General features: G+C 45.2%; 1 protein-coding gene across 2 annotated transcripts in view; it reads right to left on the bottom strand.

The window, feature by feature from the left end:
- Positions 1-14,939, bottom strand: part of SCUBE2 (signal peptide, CUB domain and EGF like domain containing 2) — a 39,650-nt gene that overhangs the window by 22,968 nt on the left and 1,743 nt on the right. For both annotated transcript variants that reach the window (XM_077179828.1, XM_077179829.1), the window contains exons 2-9: positions 13,811-13,933; positions 13,273-13,398; positions 10,338-10,472; positions 4,861-4,986; positions 4,374-4,490; positions 3,449-3,538; positions 2,189-2,305; positions 1,082-1,204 (exon numbers count right to left, since the gene is read on the bottom strand). In XM_077179828.1, coding sequence (XP_077035943.1) covers positions 1,082-1,204; positions 2,189-2,305; positions 3,449-3,538; positions 4,374-4,490; positions 4,861-4,986; positions 10,338-10,472; positions 13,273-13,398; positions 13,811-13,933 — 957 coding nt within the window. The remainder of the gene's footprint in view (positions 1-1,081; positions 1,205-2,188; positions 2,306-3,448; positions 3,539-4,373; positions 4,491-4,860; positions 4,987-10,337; positions 10,473-13,272; positions 13,399-13,810; positions 13,934-14,939) is intronic.

Genomic DNA, 14,939 nt, shown 5'->3' with positions numbered 1-14,939 from the left:
TTTTCATGCCTGGTAAGAATGTTGCAAGACACAAAAAAAGTTCACATCAACTTCACTAGCACTTTTCATCAGTCTTTTTTCTTGGGCTTTAGCATGCAGCATGATATCACTTTTGAAACAGTCTAGGGAAAGCAACAGAAGTGACAGGAGCAAAAGGGAGATGCAAGTCTTTAAGATACATTCATAAACAGATTTCATTTAAGTAAAACCCCAACTATTTCAAAAATCAGGTGTTTATCCAGTAAGTTTTTTCCATATAAATAGTTGTCCTTCTTTGCCTGTTTATAAAGGATAAGAATGCGCCAAAAACCCAGGTGAAAATTACTTTCTCTTGGTCAGTTCAGTTTTCTGAAATTCACCTTTAATGTCATCTGGTTACCTAGGAAATCACATAATTCACCATTTGGCTGACTGAATTGACATTGTTTCATCCTGTTGCTTTTCCACAACCACAGACCATTTTGATCTTCACATTTTTTTGTGCATTTAAGCAGCTTAAATAGAATTGCTAAATCTATATGTACAAACTACTTAGAGCAAAGGAAATATGCTTTGTAGGTCTCCCAGGAAAAATCCATGTCATCCTCAAAAGTAAATGCTCTGTGATGTTTTAGGGAACAGAGATTCCACTCTGTCTACAGACCTATAATTTCATAGATCACATTATATCTTTTTCCTTTAATAATGAGCTCATGGCAACTAAATATCCTATTAAGAAATAATAGTTTCACTGCAATGGTGAATCAGTCAGAAAGATGGAGAGAGAGACATTGCCTAATTTTCCCTGTAAATTATTTTAAGATCATCAAGGTGGGGGAAAGCATTAGCCTCATAGAGAGCTTGTTAATATGATGCTGTCTCTGTCCCTTCCAGATAATACCTCACTGCACCATTAAACTTATCTCCTACAATAGCATCAAGCCAACTGGATTAACTCAACAGCTGTTTCAGAAGAAAAAAATCCAAACTGAGGAATGGAAATTATTCTGGAGTCCATTATCACTTCATCATGGTAGTAGATGTCCAAGCCACGCTGATTTGTCCTACTTTTGTCGTACCATTGTCTCTCCAGTGCACATACCTTGACAGGACTTCTCATCTGTTAATAATTTAAATCCTTTTCTGCAGCTGCAATCAAAACTGCCAACAGTGTTTTTACAGAAATGATCACAGCCTCCATTATTGGACTGGCATTCATCAATATCTGTAACAAAAAAAATAAAAAGGCTTCAGCAAATTAACACAGAGCTTCAGCACTCAACCTACTCCCACTGCCAGATTCAGAAAATAGTCACGTCCAGTCAGTTGGAGGAGCCCAGAAATAAAATCTAGTTGAGACTCCCACAAATTAAGGAAGAAAGGAAGATCAGATCCAACTCTTAAGAATGATCCAGCCCATTCAGCCCCAGGACAGTGTTATTTGCTCTCATTTAATGTATTCCTGCCAGTTGCATTTAGGTAATGCATTCATAAAAGACCATTCCCTCAGTTATGTTTGGAAACACTTTGGCTCCAAGGCTCTCTAAGAGGTTTTAGTATTTTAAACATTCTCTCCGTTTCCTTTCTGTAAGCCCTGCAGAAATCTCAGGCAGAGACTTCCTGAACTACCCTGTCCTTTTCATGGCAACATTAGAATGAGGCCTTTATCTAATATTAATTGACTCAGGCCTGGGGATTTCATCATTTTTACTTAGCAGAACAGCCTTAACATCTAATTACTGGAAAAGCAATATAATATACAACCTAAGCGTGCCTTTGCTGCTTGCCAGAGCTCTCATTAGAGCTGCTTGGAGCAGTGCATATTTATAAAACACATCCCTGTTTACACATTGGTATTTACTCACCAAGTCTCCTGATGCCCAGCCAGGCTGGGGCTGGCTACCTGTGAGCCCCCCCACACCTGCCAGCCTCAGCCAGTGCTGACCTCTGCTGCCAACAGAGCTGGTTTAGCTCTCCCAGATCTGACCTCTGGAAAACGAGGCACGGGAGGTGGAGGTGAAGAGCAGGAGGGCAGAGAAGAAGAGATTCTCTGCACGTGATGTGAAGGAAACCTCAGCCTCTACCCCCGTGCAATCCCTCCTGCGGTCAGACTGCACACGGCGGCTTTCCTCTGGGCACTGGGCTGCCTCTGTTTGGAGGTGTGTATCTTACAGGACCTGGGAGCACCTAGCAGGAATATAAAGCCCACCTTTGCACGTCTTGCCATCGAACTGGAGCGTGAACCCCACGGGGCAGCTGCAGTGCACTCCGGTGGAGGTGTCCTTACAGGTGCGGTCGCAGCCGCCGTTGTTCACCGCGCACGTCTCTGGCAACGAGACAGAGTTCAGGTTCCCCAGGGAAATCACAGTGGCACCAAAAACATCATGGGACACAAGGCACAGTCCCAACACATTGCTTTTCAAACATCCAGCCCAGAACACACAAACAACTGCTAAATACATGTGTTGGCATAATCCCTGCCTCAGCTACTTCCAGGCTTTTTGTGGGAACTCTACAAACCAAAACTCTGCCTTCTGGGTATTCCATTTGTGTCTGAAACACAAATCCCTGCTGCTTGGTGATGAATCTGTTACTGCCAGTCAAGTTTCCCTATGCCCACAGTGGATTTTGGCTGATCCCCTGACACTTCCCACCAATGAGACACCTGGTCACACTCAGCACTACTAAATGAGTTTTCTTGAATCCCTCCCAACTCATCTTCCCTACTACCTGTGCTCCCAGTCATGGTGGGTAACATCCTCATGAGCATTCCCTCAGCCTGGGAGCCCAGGTGCCATTCCAACCAAAGTTTGTTCCTCTAACTTACTAATTCTCCTTACTTACTAACTATCCTTAAAAAACTTCCTGCTATGCAAACCATGCCTGAATCTCACCAAACCTTGCTAGTGAGCACTCCTAAAACACAGTCCTTCACATCCAACCAAACAGAAATAACTCACTCTTTTTTGAATTCATCCTCTTGTCATCAGTCTAACCACCTTAATCAGTCTTTCTGGCTGGACAAATACAATTTTACATGTATTGATTGAGAGAGCTGCAAAGAACGCTTTTTTATGTCTGCTTTTTGAAATCTACTTTCTAGCTCTGTATCCTCATTTTCTGCAGCATCAAGCATATGCTACTTATTGTCAAATTTTGAGAGCTTTACTGGTTTATTCCTTTCCAGTCTCTCATCTCACATGCAGTATTGGCAGGCTATGTCCAACCTCCAAGGGAAGACAGAGTGCATCTTCTTTCTTCCTCTGTCATTCTTTTTGAAAATAAGGCTATTCATTACATGTCTGAACACTAGGGAATAATATTACTTCCTGAAGAGAGAGTGGATTCATCAGTCAGAATTCAGCCCAGAGCTGAAGGTTACCATGAAAAACCAAAAAAGCCCCACACTAATTCTTCAGTCTAAAAGGTTTCAACAGGCAGCAGAATTATTTTGCATCAGCACTTTTACCCATAAGCAAGCGTCGTTTCACTCTCTTGTCCACATCAGCTGCTGCTGTGGCGTTTCCCTCAGAAACTTCAACAGCAGCTTCTTCCCTCTCTGTAAGGAACACGAAAAAAGCAAGTGAGTAAAGGTGCCCTGGCTCATCTGACATCCAACACACACAAACAGCTCCATCACACACTGAATCAGGACAGTCAGAACTGACCAGGCAGAAATAAGTTATTTTTAAAGAGCAAGTAGTAATAAAAATCATGAAGACCCTTCAGTCAAAACCATGAGAATGTTTTGCTTTTGTGGCTTCCTTACAAGTCATGTTTGCTTCAGTATCCTTAACAAAACAAAAGATGTGCTACAGATGAAGTGAACAGCAGCAAGATGAAAGAGCTGACTGAGCTGCTCTGTTAGGAGTGCGCTGTCATCATCCATCGTGGGCTAATTACAACAACCAGCCAGTCATTCCTCAGCATTTGATTTCAATCAACAGACAACAAACTCTTCCAGAGACTGCAAGAGTTTATAAATCTTAAGTGCTTTCTTTACTGGATAACTGCCTTCCCAAAACTACACATCAATTGATTTCAGAGTCCCAGTATTTAGAGACGTACTCCTGGCTCACACTACTGAAGAAACTGAACCCAAGACATCCCAGAGGGAAGGAAGCCTGCTTTGGTTAGTAACAGGCCTCCTGTTTCAGGGGGACCAGTGATAATTACAGGTTGCAATAGTATTAGGTAGCTACTTAAATAGGGAAGCATAACTTGCCTGGACCCAACCAACTCACCCATGCACTATCAGGTTCCTTAACTTTGAACTCCTTGACATTTTCTAGCCATACCATTGTGAGGAGCACTAATCTTGCCCACACAGCACCACCACACCCCCCTGGAGCTGGCCATCCCCAGAAAAGCCCTTCCCTGCAGTGCATACTGACCCAGGCAGGTTTTGCCATCCACGTGCATGACGTACTTGGGGTGGCAGCCACAGACGGGCCCGTGCTCAGCATCGTCACACGTGTGCTGGCAGCCCCCGTTGCCGTGGTTGCATGTCACTGGGGAGAAAACACATGGCACTCTCACTTCCAGCACCTCTGAGGGACACTGTGCAACCCCACTGCCACCTGAGCATCCAATGCACCCCTGTCCTGAAGGGCTCTGTGGCAGTGAGACACTGCACAGCTGTCTCATGGAGCTGAACTTGCAGGTGTTATGAGTGATGGCACAACTCCCGAACTACAGACACTACAGCAATCAACAGACCTGTGTGACAGCATCCAGAAAAGACATCAATTCTGGTTCAGTTCAAACACACACAGCTCAGGTGTGTCATGTTAGCTAAAACACACCAAGGCCCATCTGACTGCAAACAGAACGCTATTTGTTCACTTTGGGAACCATAAGCACATGCAGAATGTTGCCTACAAATGCAGCTCCTCTGGTTCTTGGACAGCTCAAATCCCGGTCGGCATTCACAGGCAACTCCTCCTTTGGGTGTTTCTCTGCAGATGTGGGCACAGCCATGGTCTTTGTTCATGCAGCTCATGCCTTCTGTAAAACAGGAAAGGCACCAGAGCATCAGCACCCTCAGCAGCTCTGTGTGCAGGCAACAAGGTCACTTCAACACACACACAGACTAAGTCTCTAGCTCTGCAGGGTTGGGACAAGAAGTTTCAGCTTACAGAGAGGAAAGGCAGCGAGTCTGGTCCTGCAAAGTCACTGGCCCCAAGGTTTCTCCTTCTGTGATCTTTTCTGTGCCTGTTCTTTGACTGCAAGGTCAAAGAGCAACATCCACAGATTTGTACAGCACTTGCATACTCATCCAATGCTCTCAGTTGATCCTTTTAGGTGTTCATAAAACCTCCTCATTTCTTTTACAAATGTGGCAATGTCCAAGTCTAAAATGAAGTTCTTATTTCTCTGTTTATAAGAGCAGCCAGCAGACACGGGAATGTTTAGAACAGCAATCACAAGGGTCATCCCAATTTCAATTCCTGGCTTACAAAGCAGATTCCCAGAGTCATAACCTATCTCAGCAGTGACCAAGTGATGAGTCCTAGCTCAGAGCAGGCCAATGTGCAGATTGCACACATGCTGTACATTAATTCTCTTTATTGTTAACCATTTTGTTTTCAATTTTTTTTTTTCTGATTTCAGGACACACCACCCAAGATAACCTCACTGGGTATTATCACAGTGTTGCGTATTTCTGCACACCTTCCCAGTTAGACAGAATTTAGTGCCAGTGTCTGCTTTAACCAAATGAAGAACCAGTGTGACACTGATGACTGTATTTCTTTTGCTACACCTCCTGTCATTTTTATCTCTGCCAGCTCGTGCACAGCAGTCAATTGCCAGAGTGTTTGTCCTAGCCTTTGCAAAAAATACTAAGTCAATTAAACAGGAATAATTTCTAAAAGTATTGCCAGAGCTTCTTTCCCCTTGCTCCATGGCTCAGTGCAATCAGTGTCTTTGCCATTTGCAAGAAGGTGGTACAGCCTGCACACACACAACACAAAAACACCCAGCAGCTGGCTGAGTTACCCAATGGGATCCACAGACCAAATTAAACAAATAGGTGTGCTTTTAACAGAATACCACTGGTTTTTGTATGGAATCCTCTACAGTGCTACAAAACCAGGAAAGAGAAGACATCTGAATGTTCTCCTGGGGTATACAGAGAGCACAACTTTACCATCAAATTCTCTGCCTGGGCACATTTGGCTTGAAAAGGACAAGTTACACCAAAATGCTCTTTCTTCCCAGTGAGAACATTTCGTGTATGAAGACCAGGTGGAACATGGTTTGGCTGCAAGGGCTCATCCCACACCACCCCAGCGAACTTCTCTGGAGCTGAGCAGAGGCACAATCAGGAGCAGAAGAGCAAGGGTGACCATGCTGCAGGAAAGGGACTGCCAGTTCCACACCGTGTATATTTTTTAAACTTACACAGCCCTTTTTTCAGCCTTACTACTAAGTGAAGCAAACCCACTGCATTGTGAGGCAGAGGTCACCATTATTCCACTCCACTTCAATTAGGTCCTTTTTCCACACTGCTATTCTCACCCCCTGGAGCACCAGCTACAGGACCCTTTCTCTATTAAGACAGCTTTAAGCAACAAAAGAATGGACATTGCAGAGCCCAGATTATTCTGCTCTACTGGCTTTTTGATTCCTTTCCCACAGTGAGGGCTCTCCACAAGTCCAGCAAGACAATGAGGCTTCAAATCCTGCAGCACACAGGCACAGCCCAAGGAGCCCACAGGAAAGCTGTCACCCATTATTGTGTCAGTCAAGGAAGGAGACAACCCATGAGGCCACAAATTAGCCTCATTAGCTCTGGTGTTTTTGTGAAAGTTCTGCTCTTAAGCATGCAGCATGGTTTGGTCTGTTAGCTCGGAGGGGTTAGAGAGCATTAAGAGAATTAGCAGCTTAGTTTCTGTCAACAAAGTTATTCTTTTGTCTCTATTGAGCTACCAAAGGGGAAACTGCTCAAGCAGGTACTTTGGTAAAGTTCACTGGCACCAAACAAATGGTTTATATGCTCCATTTGGGATTGCTCCATTCTGAGTGAGCAGACTTCAATCAGGTCTCCACAGAAAGCTCAAACTGTGCTTTCCAGACCAGGATGCATTTTAATAACAAGGTATCCATTGTGGAACAAGGTACTCCACCAAACCCACCAAAATCTGGCTGACCTGAAAGGCAGTTTCATAGAGGATACCCACATCCACACATTCCAGCATTTACTTTGGGACTGCTCTTGTTTCCAAAGCTGGTAGATCTCTCTCAGCCCAGTTTTACAAGGTTGTATTAAAGAGATCTCTGTAAAGCCATAAATGCTGTGTGGGTGCAAACTCCTGGGTGCACACAAAGTCTCCTAGGTCACATTGTTCCAGTGCTGTTGCAATGGCATACTGTGGTCCAGAAACAAACCCTAACCAAATTTTGGTCAAATCTCCCCACACACTTCCCAGACACACAATTTCTCCTGTAGGAGACCCTGCCCTACAGACCCACAAATATCTGGGGATGGATGGCTCTGGATTGTCCCACTCGGCCAGGAGAGGTGACTCCAGTGCCTTGATGGTTGAGCAGACCCTGAGCCAGGTGAGACCTTTCTGACAACAGGACCTTCTTGAAGTTACCCAGCAAACCTGAGATCTGAGCACTCCTGTCACTGGCAAAACACAGGCAAAAAAAGCCAGCAGTATTTCCCTATCAGGTCACACTAAATTAATCTCCTACATGTATGATCTGGGTTTAAATTTTTTTTTTTTTTTTTGCAAAGAAGGTGTCAGGACAACATTCCCAATCTGCTAAGAGCATTAAGGCTCCATTTAGGGCAGGCTCAAGCAGGCATTCTGTAGGACAGAGAGAGAGGATGCAATGGTACAAAGAGCTATCAGACATTCTGAGAGAATAGAAAAATGGTGAGGAGCATCAGCACAGCCAGCAGAGCAGGACACCCCAGGAATGCTTTAGTCTTTCACCACAGTTTTTACATCCTTGCGTTAAGGCAACTTTTCCCCAAAAGCTCTCCAGCTCTCCCTGTTCCCTGCAGCCAAGGCTCCAGGAGGGACAGCTGGGATGGTGCCCTGTGTGTGAATTCACACAGGATTCCAACGTGGCTTTCATCCTACAGATGCCCTCCATTCCCCCAATCCAGACCAACCAGCAGAGCTATGACTGTGAGATACCACAAGGGAGAGCAGCACGATTTGCCATCCAGAGCAACAGCAGCCACAAAGATGCACCAGGTATTTACTCACAAAAAAATTCTCTTTTCCCTCAAGTTTTTGTATTCCCTAATATGGAGCAAGTGGAACCCAGAAACGAGATGCACCAGCATGGCTGCCCTGCCAGCTGCTTTAACAGCCTCCCTGGGTAATTCCTTCTCCCACACAGATGAAGAGCAGCCCATTCCAGCAGGAAAACAAGGATAAAAAATAGGACTGTGCACAGCTTCCCAGGACACCTTCAGTTCCTGTGGTTTAACCTCCAGGTCCCTCTGCTTCTGTGTGTTTAAATGCCAATGTTGCAGCCCACAGGGAAGGTCTCCCAGACATTGATATATGAAAATCTTAATGGGTCTGGGAGACAGGGAAGGAAATATTCCCTCACTTTACAGATAAGAAGCGAAACTGAATAGATGGTCTAGGCAGTAGGAGCCAAAATCTTCTTTGATCAATGCTGTGAGGTCTCAGAACCAACAAAGTACAAACACTGAGCAACGCATACACAAGGCAGAGAACAGAAGTCACAGAAATGAGCAGAAAAGCAGAGAACAAAGTGAGGGCAAAGATAAAGAAGTGAGATTTGGCTTACAACAGACATGCCCACCCAAGGGAAAAAAAAAAAAAGGTAAAAATAAGGTGGGGATTCCTCAGCAGCACTTTACAGTAATGAACGGGGGAGGGGGCAAGGTAGAAGGGAAAGAGTCACAGCATGAAACCTGAAAAAATGGCTTCTAAGGAAAGCAAAACAAGCACCTCAATGTTTTAATAAGAAGAAAAAAAAACATATCAGGCAAAACAGTGAGCTGAGGTTTTTTCTTAAGACTGGTTTTGATAAAGATGTATTCTATTACATAGATTTTATGGAAAAAAAAGCCATCTTTTTTGTCCCCTTTTTTTCCTTTTCAAAGAAAAATACCTATGTTTTGTGGATGTTTGGTATTGTGAAAAAAGGGCCTTTTAGGGAAAAAAAACATTAAGAGAAATTAAATGTATCTTGAAGAAAAGAGACAGAATTCCAAAGCAACAAATAAGGGAGCAAATATTAGTGACAGGGAATGCTGCTGCTGTCAGTTCAAGAGAGTAGAAGGTACTCAAGCAGCAGCAAGTATGAAAAAAGAGTTGGAAGTTTTTCCTCTCTCAGCATCAGACACGACAAGGAGTTCAAGCAACCAATTCCAGTCCTTAGAGAGCCCCTCCATGGGTGCACAGAACCCACAGCCCTGCTGTGCCTTGTCCCAGCTCTGCTGCCTTCCTGCCTGTCCCCACTCTGGCCCAGCCCCTGCAGTGGCAGCCTGAACCAGAGCCCTGTGGGACCAAGCCCAGGGCCCGAGGAGCTGAGGACACAAATTCTTAATCCAAACAGAAGATCAATTCAGCTCTGTCAGATGGCAGCCACCTCAGCACCCTCATCTGTGGATGGCCATATATGTCTACAAATGTTGATCTCTTCACTTTGGGGATTTTTAGAGTGAGATTTGTTTATTCATGCTCAGATTCCTCTTATAGTTATGCCAACAATAAGCCATAGATTAAAGAAAGCCTTGCAGCTCTAAGCACTTCTTACTGAGATTTTCACTGTACAGTTCAATGGACAACTCCCTGATCTGAGCAACCACTTTAAAGCATTCCCTAAGGGCATCCAAAATAATTTTGTTCCATCTGATGCCTAATTAGATATCCAAGACTCTGATCTCTCAAAGGTCGCTTCACAAAGGTTTCACTCAAAACAAAGCACGAGATTTGAATACCTTTGGGGCTGACAAACAATAAATCTCTTCGCTGAAACCTAAACATTCTACAGGGAATCTAAAAGGTATCTGAAGGTAGTGCAGCTATTGCCCTGTAACTAAAGCCACTGAAAATGCCCAGAACTTGCATTTGTCACCATTCCCTGGGTTAGGGCAGAGTTTTGGTGCCCAGCAGAGCAGCAGGGACCCGGGGGTGCAGCAGCACAGCCTTCAGCAGGCTCAGCACCGCAGACACAGCCGGCATCAAAGAGAGGAAGGGATGCAGCTCTTCAAAGCCACTTAGAAGATCCTGACACACTGCTCCTTTCAAAAGCAGCGAGGACTTGAAGCCCCTTCCCAGCTTTGAAAACATCAACCTAAGAACACTTCTGAAGCTGGTTTGTGGCTCTCGCCGCCGGCAGGGGCGGGGCGGTACCTTCGGAGCGGTGGATGCAGGTGTGCTGGTTGTCGCTGAGGAAGAATCCCTCCTTGCAGCGGCACTCGTAGCTCCCCACCGTGTTGACACAAACGTGCTGGCAGCCGCCGTTGTTGAACATGCACTCGTCTGTGTCTGAGAGAGAGAGGGAAGGACAGAGATGAGCTTTGTGCCCTCACCACGGTACAGACAGACAGACACCAGCTCGGGCTGGAGGCACCCAGGCAGCTGAGACACCCCGGCTGCCCTGTGGGTGCTGCTGTGCTCTCAGCCTTGGGAAAGGGCATTTCTGCAGCTGCACGCACATTTCCCGGGTGAGCAGTCTGCCCGAGAGCCAGCCCAGCAGAGCTGATGGAACAGCCCTGGCAGAGCCAGCCCAGGAGCCCCAGTACCCAGGGAACATTCCCTGCCCTCAGTGCAGCCCCAATCCACAGCCCAAGCACATCCAGCTCAGCAAGCAGATGTGGCTCTAGCTGCCTCCATGGGACAGCCACCCTTTGGCTCCAAACCCATCCAAGCTTTAAAGGTTATACTGGTTTTTGTTCTCCAATTTGAGATTTCTTTTTCCCAGGAAGCTCCACATCCTAAAGCAAAGGTGGAACAAGAAAAACACAAGCCTCAAAATAAATTCAGCTAAAAACCTATCCCCTGCTCCTTACTTTCAGCCTAGCTAGAATTCACACACGTCATCTCTTCTGGTGCTTGGTTTATCACCCTCCTCCCTCAAGCCTAGGACATCATCACTCTTCATCAGGGCTGCTCCTGTGCTGACTGACTGCAGTCAAGGACAAGAGCAGAAGTTCTGGAAGCAGTTTTAATCTTGATTTTGCAACATTCAGAGTCTCAACAACACCAGAGAACACAGGAGGGCTCTGCTTGCAAGAGAACCAAGAGAACCAAGGAGTAGAAAAACTTCAGCTAAGCCTTTGAACAACAGGATGCCCATCCCAACCTTCAATTCTTTGGAACTGTACCCCTTAATAAGCACAGGTTTTTGTAACCGCGACTGCCAAATACTTCTCCTAGTCTAATTTTCAGAACATTTAGTGGGAACTAAAAAACATTTAGACCCTTAAAAACAGAACAAAACCTTGCTGAGGCAAAGCACTGGTCTCATTTGCAAATTCATCTGCAGCACCATGTTTGCTCCCTGTTCTGTTCATTGTTTCTGGCTAATAGTACAATGTTTTTAATTTAACATTGTAGCATTTCTGGCAGAAAACAGCTGTCCTTTAAAAAAAAGAGGAGAAAGAGAGGCTTTTAGTAAGAAGCATAACATGGTATTACAACAGATTTAATGTCCACTGAAGGCAGTGAGTAAGCCAATTGGAGGCAAAGGAATGTGACCTGCTGGAGAAAAAGAGCGGCTGACATATCTCCATCACAAAGAAGCTGAGTATTTTAGAGTTCTGCAGTGATGTGAATGTGCAAACAATCATGAATAAACAGCCACCACGAGTCTTTAGTGCTACAGATTTGAACTCCAGCAGATGTTTCTGTCTTACAGACCTTGGAAAGCTTTCAAAAAAATCATCTCTTTCCAACAAGTAATTGTCTATTTGGCTTAAACCCAGGCACACAGCAGAGATCTTCAAAAATAAGGGTGAGAGGAGGGCAACCCTGGCGTGAACAAAGTAAATAAACAGATTAAGAGAAGATGTGATCCAATTTGCTGCATGCCAAAATATTTATTTAACGTTTACATCACAACTCAAAATTGGCACATCAGTGGTAAAAACCTCACTGTATGTCAATGACATTATGTTTTATTTTCTTTTATAGGTCTGCCATGCAATGCTGAGCAGCTTCCCAGCGACAGAGCAGGTGGTAGGTTTTGGCCTAGGTTATGTCAGTGGTCACAAAGAGCTCAGCTGAAGCATGCCCTGGGTACAAGGAGAATGCACACGTGCCTTTGGTGCCATTGTTAGAGGCAGAGTGCTCCTTCACATCCAGCCCTTCATGGTAACCTCAGCTGAACTCCACTCTGTGTTTACACAAACGCTAAAATAAGATGGATGTTCTGTTATTTTAAAGTATCCGCAGATATTTTGTTTCCCTCTCTACTTGATTGAGATTTCTGGAACCTGGGGAGGTCACCCTCTCCTCCACCTACAATGCAGAAAGCCGGGCAGGCAACAGGTTCCCAGCAGGAAAAACCCAACACAATCCCACTGAATACTGCAGAGTTTCCTGATTTGTCCCTGCAAAAGACACAGCCTGGGGATGGTCTGACCCCCACACACACTGATTGATGTGCCACACACCAGTGGGAGCAGCCAGCCAAATGAACTGCAGTCATGCAGGGAGGGCAAGGTTCCCTCTGACTGCCCTGGGTATGGAGGTGTGTCCAGGCACATCCACACAGAGTGCAGCACTAGAGGGAAACTGAGCCATCCCTGGAAAAGCAAATGGCACAAGGTGGCACAGGGTGAGCACAGGGGTGCCCAGGAAGCAGGACAGCTTCACAGCTCGAGGGTCAGCCCCTCTGCTCTTCAATGGCCTCCATCACAAACACTCCCAAACATCCTCTCCTTTTGGGAATACTCAGAGTGAGAAGCCCCCATATTACAGACAGATTTGAGAGAGAAGATCCCAAAGCCTGGAAACACACCTGACAACTGATCCTAAGCTAACTCTGGGACGGAGAGGACAATGATAGCACATGTTCCTCTATATAAACTCATTTAGCATAATAATAGGTGGCATTTTGCCCACTTAAACCCAAAGCACTCCAGAGAAATACAGCACAGATATCCTCATTTACAGAGGGGGGAAAGAGCCACCCTGGGATGATACCTGAAAACCCTTAGACTCACAAGCAACATTTCCTCTCTCTCTGGACTGAGTGAGCCCAAGAGATGGGCAGGTTCCCCATGGGTGCAGCCACAGGGTGTGTGCCAGCAGCCCCCACCCTGCCCGTGAGCACACCCCTTACCCAGGCAGTTGTGGCCATCGTGAGCCAGCATGAAGCCGTCGTAGCAAGTGCAGCGGTAATTCCCTGGAATGTTGAAACACTCGTGGACACAGCCCCCATTGAAGTCGTTGTCACATTCATCAATGTCTAAGGAATAAAGCAAAAGTCAGTATGATGGATGCTTGCCTGAGTGTTATAGACAGGGATGTGACTGCCAAAATGTGAGCAGCAACTGCTGTCCAAAATGGTCATTGTCTTGCAAACACACTATATTTAATGCATTTCCTGCTGAATGACTGAGAAAAAACCCTGAAACCCCCTGGCAGCTTTACCTTATGCTTTTTAGGCCATAACAACAAACTCATTATCAGGCTGAGTGAAACGAACAGGTGAAAATCGTGCAAGGTTTGCCTTTGATTTTGTAAACAAGAAGTAAATCAGGTGACAAAACAATGACTATTTTGATTTCAAAATCATCCTTCATTACTTTCAGTGGCTCTATTTCCTTAGAAATGCTCCATGCTAGCACAGCCAGAGTGCTGTGCTGTGCTCCCTTTACCTTCACATTTCCTCCCTTCGCCGGTGTAACCCATTTTGCACATGCACTTGTACAGCTTCGGGGTGTTTTGACAAATAGCATCTGGGTGGCAGTCATCCAGCCCCAGGGCACACTCGTCCACATCTGTGAAAAGACAGCAGGCTCAGGAGGGATGTCAGCAGCAGGAGAACAAGGCACATCTCCTGAGCACATCCCTGAGGGGATGACAAGGCTGAGCACCTCTCTGTGGTGCCCACAAGAATATTGTGTGGTTTTGTGTGTCAGGACAGACACAGGCAGAGACAGCATCTGCACTTCAATTTCTGTCATATTCTACCTGCACAGAGATATATTTGTATGCAATTCAGATAAGCCCATGGTAAGCTTTTGTGCACGTTTATAAATGCACCCAAAACAATCTCATAAAGGTTAGATGCTCCGTGAAATTGAGCTGATAGGTTCACAGAGATTCATCAGAGATTGTCAATCTTTCTGATTAAAAACAGTCATTGAAAGAGTTAAAACATTAAAAACAAAAAGCAGTCATTGAAAGAGTTCTTGATCACATCCATGCATCACCTGTAGGAAGCCCAAGGATTTTTAAAATAACAAGGGGAGAGGATTGAAATGTACTTTCAAAGTCACCACCAACAAGTTAAAAGACTGACTTACCATTAAACAGAATCCTGTAGAATCGTAAAATATTTTTTTTTACTACAAGAATAGTGTCTGGGGAGCAGCATTGCCAAATCACCTGGCCAGCCATCTCAAAGCACAGCAAACTGAAGCAAAATATCCAGGTGGAAACTTCAGAGAAGAGGAAATGAAGAGAAAAGGAAACACCAACAGGAAGAAGTCCTGGAGATGAAGAAGTGTAGACAGAAGAGGAAGAAAAGTTACAGGCAGCAGAAGATATCAGCACAAGCTTTTCACACAGCAGAAGAAAACTGAAGCACGGAGACAGGAAGATTTCCAGCAACTGGCTAAAAGGGAGAATTGTAGGAGCAACACCCCATGCAGGTACAAAAAGTGCCTCCTAAAACAAGAAGCAGTGCATGAGTATCAGCAGAAAGCAGCTACTTCAATAGTCAGCCACTTTTTATGGTGGGGATCACTTTCCAAATGGAAACTTCAGCCAGCACTTTTCCCA

The sequence above is a fragment of the Agelaius phoeniceus genome, chromosome 6 (genome assembly GCF_051311805.1).
Source record: "Agelaius phoeniceus isolate bAgePho1 chromosome 6, bAgePho1.hap1, whole genome shotgun sequence".
Taxonomy (NCBI): Eukaryota; Metazoa; Chordata; class Aves; order Passeriformes; family Icteridae; genus Agelaius; species Agelaius phoeniceus.
This window is presented reverse-complemented; position numbering and strand designations above follow the sequence as displayed.